Source organism: Petaurus breviceps, unplaced genomic scaffold (assembly GCF_028583685.1).
Source record: "Petaurus breviceps papuanus isolate PSGF00001 unplaced genomic scaffold, PetGlider_PUasm1.0 139, whole genome shotgun sequence".
NCBI classification, from domain to species: Eukaryota; Metazoa; Chordata; class Mammalia; order Diprotodontia; family Petauridae; genus Petaurus; species Petaurus breviceps.
Genome location: NW_027185697.1, coordinates 9,372,844 through 9,379,325, shown reverse-complemented (window position 1 = coordinate 9,379,325; position 6,482 = coordinate 9,372,844). Strand labels below are relative to the sequence as shown.

At 45.6% G+C, this 6,482-nt stretch overlaps 1 protein-coding gene across 3 annotated transcripts in view; it reads right to left on the bottom strand.

Annotated features, from left to right (window-relative positions):
• The window catches only part of SIGLEC1 (sialic acid binding Ig like lectin 1), a 52,098-nt gene that overhangs the window by 3,835 nt on the left and 41,781 nt on the right, over window positions 1-6,482 (bottom strand). For 2 of the 3 annotated variants that reach the window (XM_069066150.1, XM_069066158.1), the window contains 3 exons: window positions 5,526-5,780; window positions 2,015-2,314; window positions 68-173 (listed from right to left, as the gene is read on the bottom strand). In XM_069066150.1, the coding sequence (XP_068922251.1) occupies window positions 68-173; window positions 2,015-2,314; window positions 5,526-5,780 (661 nt within the window). The remainder of the gene's footprint in view (window positions 1-67; window positions 174-2,014; window positions 2,315-5,525; window positions 5,781-6,482) is intronic. The other variant, XM_069066167.1, reaches the window with a different exon arrangement.

Genomic DNA, 6,482 nt, shown 5'->3' with positions numbered 1-6,482 from the left:
GAGGAGGAGGAGGAAGAGGAGGAGGAGGAGGGGGAGGAGGAGGGGGAACCCTTCCAGACAGTTTTACCTGTTCCAGATGTAAATGGTCTCCAGACCCAAGAGCAGCAAGAGACAGCAGGACAGGGCCGTGAAGATAATGAAGAGCAGCTGGTACAGGCTCAAGTGATCGAGGACTGTAAGACCCGAGGGAGAAGGCCCACTCAGAAGGCTCGCTGGCTTCTCCCCGCCCCCACCCCAGCACATCCATCTCCATTACCTGCCTAAGCTCTTCTTGTCATTTAAATCAAGTGTTTGTTAGGTGCCTACTATAAGTCAGACCCAGATACTGGAAAGACAAAAAGCAATGTACCCTCTGCCTCAAAGGGCTTCAAGGGAGCAAAGGATGAGGGGAAAGAACCCTAGGTAGACACAAAAGTCAATGCAAACTATAGACGAAGCTATGAGCATGCGCGCTGGGCACCAGCTCTGGGGGGCTCAGAAAGGCTTCTTACAGAAGATGGCACCTGAGCCGAGCTCTGAAGGAGGCTGGAGGTGAGAAGGACGTGGGAAGGGGAATAGACTTTCCAAGGGCACATAGGTGGAAAACGGAATGTTGAGCCTCAGGACCAGTAAGTAAGCCAGCTTGAGTCTGTGAGGAAGACCAATGTGTACTAAAGCTAGAATGCTAGATTGTAGAGGGCTCCCAAAGCCAAACAGAGGAGCCCCTGCAGCTTGTCCCAAAGGCAGCAGGAGTCCTGGAACTCACTGAGCAGAGAGCTGCCAGGGTCTGAAGGGCGCATTAGGAATGTCATTTTTTGTGGAGGATGTGGGTGGAGAAGAGAGAAACTAGAGGCAGGCAGACCAGTTAGGAAGGAGGCTATCGCAATAATTCAAGTATAAAGTGATGGCAAGGAGGAGAAAGGGGAAGAGGAGGAGAGTAAACAAGGGTGGTGGCTCAGGGAGGATAGAAGTGTCTGGTGAAAGAGATGTCACGGAGATGGAGTCGACAAGGACTGACAATTACATGGATATGTGTAACTAGGGAGAGAGCAGAGTTGAGGATGAAATCTTAGTTCAGGAATGAACCAGAGTGACAGGAAGAATCATGATGCCTTTGAGAGAAATAAGAAATTTAGGGGAAAGGGAGGGTTTAGGACAAAGGATAATAAGTTCCATTTTGGACATATCGAGTTTGATATGTCTTCAGATATCCAAGTGGAGCTTGGGAGGGCAATGATCATTATTGTCATAGAAATGGTTGACACTTACTATGTCTTTGTGGGGGGATCACCAAGACAGTGTAGAAGGAGAAGAAACAGCAACCCAGGACAAAGTCTTGGGGTACACCCACAACCAGCAGCAGGATATGGTTACTGATCCATCAAGGGAGACTGAGGAGTAGTGGCCAGATAGGTCAGAAGAGAGCCAAGAGGGAGAAGAATTAGTCCTTCTTACGTGCAGACCACTGCGTCGGCCACTGTGGGATACACAGTCCTGGCCCATGTGGAGCTTACAACCCAGTCCTTCTGCCCCTGCCCACCACTCTACTGTTGGGTCCAGCTGCTTCTTTTGTTTTGTCTTTCTTCTAGAATCCATTATGGTTCTGGATATCTCCCTACCTCTTAGAGGTCTGGCACATCTCTGTAGGCAGGCATAGTATTGCTGTCTGAATGGTGGTGAGTTCTTATGCTTCTACTGAGATTGTAAGCTCCTTGAGGCCAGGGACTGTTTTCTTTTTTACTTTGTATCCTCAGCACCTAGCAGTATTATGCACATAGTGGGTGTTGAGTGTTTGCTGAATCAGATAGAATGGATGGAATGAAAATTTGAAAAAAGAAAATTTCATAGTAGACCTTAAAGAGAACTTTCTCTGGGTGCTGGGAATCATCCAGAGAAAGTTGTAGCATCTGCTCCAGAGATTGCTCCACAGACGCACAGAAAGAGACAAACAAACAAGACTGTGTGATTCCTCCTCAGAGCAGGGGAAGGCACTAAATGACCTCCTTCCTGATTTCCCTGGGAGCCCTTTGCTCACCTCGTGTTCCAAAGTACACAGAAGAAGAAGTGGTACCCAGGGCATTGGATGCCAAGCACACATATTCTCCCTGGGCTTCGGGACTCATATCCTGGATATCTACCCTCAGGGTGTTGTAGGAGGTTGATACTTGAATGTGGGGATAAGGACGGCTTCCAGGTCGGGTAGAAGCAATGAAATGACTCCCATGATAAAGGGTCAGCTCAGACGGGGGCTCACTATCCGTGTGACAGTGCAGGATACCCCAAAGACCAGTCTCTGGCTCTAGAAAGGAAATCACAGCAGGTATCCGTGGGGCATCTGCAAAGAAGATCCTGGAATTAGTCTTAATGTTCAAGATGTTTAAAAAAAAAAAAGCTACAGTATGAGGACGAACTCAAGACAGACCTAGTATCAGATAAAGAGCTTAAGTCAGATCTAGAGTCAGAGAAAAACTCAGACTCAGGAAGCCAGAAAAGGAACTAGAAATGAACTTAGAATGAGAGAGAACCAGGGACTGGCATAAAGTCACTCTAGAAAAAGTCTAGAGTCATAGAAAGAAAGAGAGACAGACCTAGAACTAAAGAAAAACCTAGAATCAGAGACAGACCTCAAATAAAAGAAAGCACAATGAGAAATAAAGCCAAAGACTGATCTAGAATCAGAAAGAGCTAGAGACATGCCTAGAATCAGTGAAAATGCAAGACTCAAAGAAAGAGCTCAAAACAGACCTCAAATCAAAGAAAGAGCTACCCAGAGTAAAGGCTGGAGCCTGACCCAGATCCAGAAATTCTCTGTGCCATCAGCAGGTTAAGCCTAAGGCAATTAGTACTGGGTTCCCTTTTGACCTTCCCTTCTTTGTATGGTCCACTAAGCACTCAGAATGCCACAAAAAGATGGGAGTGGTGGCCCATGCCAGTAACCTGAGCTACCTGAAAGACTGGCAGATAGCTTGTGCCTAGGAGGTCAGAACTGACCCAACATCCACACTATCTACCTTTGGTATGATGAACCCTCACAAGTGGGGGCCACCAGATTACCTAAGGAAGGGCAAACTAGCAAAGTCCCCATGCCCATCAGTAGTAGGATTGGGCCCATAGTTAGCCATTGTACTAATGTACTTCCAGCCTAGGTGAGATGGAGACCCAGTCTTTAAAAGGGGGGAGGGGGGACTTAACAAAAATCAGCCTATTTTGTATGGAATACATAATAAAGGTATGAATAACAAACAAACAAGGTTTGAAGAGACCATGAAGCTCCCTAAAGCAAGGGATACCAGTTCAGCAAGCAGCAGTGAGATAGAGAAATGCCCAGTCGTTTCAAACTCTTCCTGATGCTATTTGGATTTTTCTCGGCAAAGATACTGCTTATTTGCCATTTCCTTCTCTAGCTCATTTTACACATGAGGAACTGAGGTAAACAGGGTGAAGTGACTTGCCCAGGGTGCCACAGCTAGTAAGTGTTTGAGTCTGGATTTGAACTTTAGAAAGATGAGCCTTCCTGCCTCCAGGCCTGGCACTCTATGCACAGGGAAAAGGAAGAAGTAAAGAGGGGATAATTTCACCATGTTGCACAGCTCAGGGAACAGATACTTCCAAACAGTAAACTCTGCATAAGCAAGTCACTCACTAAGAGAGTGATGGAGCCAAAGAAAGATTCCAACTTCTGGTAACCACATTCGGGGTTTGGGGGGCTAACAGTAACTTTCACTAGCCATCAGCTCATGGCTGGTGTGTGTCCACCCCAGGCCCCTCTCTTCCCTGCAGAGCCCCTCACTTCCCAAGTTTTCCCTCTCATGATCCTTCAGTCCCTCTTTTCAGCTGGTAATATCTGTACTTCCCATAAGCTGCTTTGCAGGAAAGCAGCTACAAATAAGAGTTAGAATCAGAGAAAAAGCTAGGGAAAAAAACTAAAATCAGAGAAAATGCTTGAGTCATATCTTCAAGTCATGGAAAGAACTAGAAACATGCCTAGAGAGCAACTAGGTGGTGCAGTGAACAGAGCACCAGCCATGGAGTCAGGAGGACCTGAGTTCAAATCCAGCCTCAGATACTTGACACTTATAGCTGTGTGACCTTGGGCAAGTCACTTAACCCTAATGCCCTGCATTTACCCCTCAAAAAAAAAGAAAGAAGGAAGGAAGGAAAGAAAGAAAGAAAGAAAGAAAGAAAGAAAGAAAGAAAGAAAGAAAGAAAGAAAGAAAGAAAGAAAGAAAGAAAGAAAGAAAGAAAGAAAGAAAGAGAAAGGAAGGAAGGAAGGAAGGAAGGAAGGAAGGAAGGAAGAGAAAAAAAGGAGAGAGAAAAAAAATTCCTCAGCATCAAAGACTAACTCTGGGGTCCTTAACCTAGGGTCCACTAATGGAAGACTGTTGTCATTGTTGTTGTTAAATAATATGATACCTAGATTTCAATCATTTTGTTTCCTCTGTAATCCTATGTTTTAAACGTTGTGCATTTGAAAAACATTATTCTAAGAAAGAACCATAGGCTTCACCAGACTACCAAAGGAGTCCATGACCCACAAAAAAAGTTAAGAATTCCTACTCTGACTAGAGCCATAACTAAGGTGAGGTAATGAGGGTTTTGTCCCAGGGTGCTGAAATTTAGTGAACTCTGGAAGCAATTGCATTTCTTCAGCCAGTAGCAACAACTAAGTTTAATACCTGGTTAACAAGAATAATGAGTTGAAGCAGGAGCTTACCAGACAGCTCTTTTACTCCAAGTAAATTACATCCAGGTTAGACCCCACCGTGCCCCCTTCCCCAGTAGCAGCTTCCTCATGTCTCAGGGTCCGTGTCTCTCCCCTACAGCACAGTGCCCTAGGATCTCTTCCTACTATGAGGCCTTTTGTCCTGAGATGTCTGCAGCCCGCCCCCTACCCCTGCCCCAACCTCTACCTCCACTGGCTCATTGAATTTGTCTTTTAAAATTTGGAGCTCAAGGGATTGTGGAACTAAATGCTGTAAACTAAAAGTAAATAAATAAGTTTTTAAAAAAAAAATTTAGGGGTGGCCAGGTAGCACAGCGAGTAAGAGCACCGGCTCCAGTGTTGGAATGACCTGGAGATCGAATCCCGGGCTCAGACACTTAGCACCCACCCAGAAACACCTGGCTGTGTAACCTTGAGCAAGTTACTTAACCCCGATTGCTTTAAAAAAAAAATTTTTTTAATAAATTCAAAGACACCTTTCCTGTTGCTTACCCAAGGACAATATCCCTGGCTGTACTTGCCCCAGGTGACAGAATTGCTAGTGCTAACTCTAAACCATAAAACAGAAGGAAGTTACAAAAACTGTCTCTCCTCCCCCGCCCATACCTTTAAAAAAAAATGATAGACACAGGTAGGTATAGAACTATTATTCTAAATGAAGGTAAATTCTAAGCCCACCCTTAAAGGCTCAGTGAATTTATGCACAAAAAAAGGATGTGTCCTATTTCATGTTCACCCCCACCCCAGGCCTTGGCAGGAGAAGAGTTAGGGTTGGGGCCCCCAGAAGTGGGTCTACTTCATCCAGAGGAACCCAGACACTCACAGAGCACTCTGAGGCTGACAGGGGCTGAGGAGGCCCTCCCCAAGGACCCCTCAGCATGACACTGGTACACTCCGGCCTGGTCGCCAGCCACCTGGGAAAACATGAGCATAGACTCCGGACCCTCTTGCAACCATCGGGAATTCCAGGACCACATGTAGGTGGTATTCTCTTGGGCCTGGCTGGTCAGCAGGCAGGTCATGTTGAGGGGGTCTCCTTCATGAATCTCCAAGCCTGGCTCCACCATGATTCGAAGACCTGAGGAGCCGTGAGGTGATAGCAACAGTAACAGCAATGATAAAATGGTCTCAGTGAGCCGGCAGAAAACGAGCTCACCCTGCAAAAAGCAATCATTCGATCCATCCATCCAATAGCATGTAACACAAAACAACGACTCTAGGACAATGACCTGCCCTGGACAAGTTCCTGTCTCAAATCCCTCTAAAAGAACAGCTGAGAACAAGAAATAATAACAACAGTAATTTTACAGTGTTTTAAAATTTGCAGGTTTGCCCGGCTTATCTCCTCTAAACCTTGTCGATACCTTCCAAGGCAGCTGATAAAGGTATTATTATTCTCATTTTACAGAGGAGAAATTAGGGTATTGAGAAGTTTAATTTAATCTTGTAGAATCAGAAAAAGATGTCTACATGTCTCCTCCAAAGATGGAATCATCCTCCTTCCTTCCCCCAAAACACAGCCCATCCTGCCGCCTGAGATGGGAAATATTCCGTCCATTCTTTTGTAGTTTAACATTTCATTAAGCCCATCCTCTGCTCACCTCTATGTGACTATTTCAGCCTATGATTTCCCAGAGAAAAGGAACTAAGCATCTCTTCTCTAAGAGGAGAGTTTCAAGAAAGTCAGGGCCTACATAGAGGCTCCCCGGGCAGAGACTCTGACTGTCACATGAGACCAATGCCTCTCAGAGACTGTCTCCCATATCAGACTGTTCCCTCA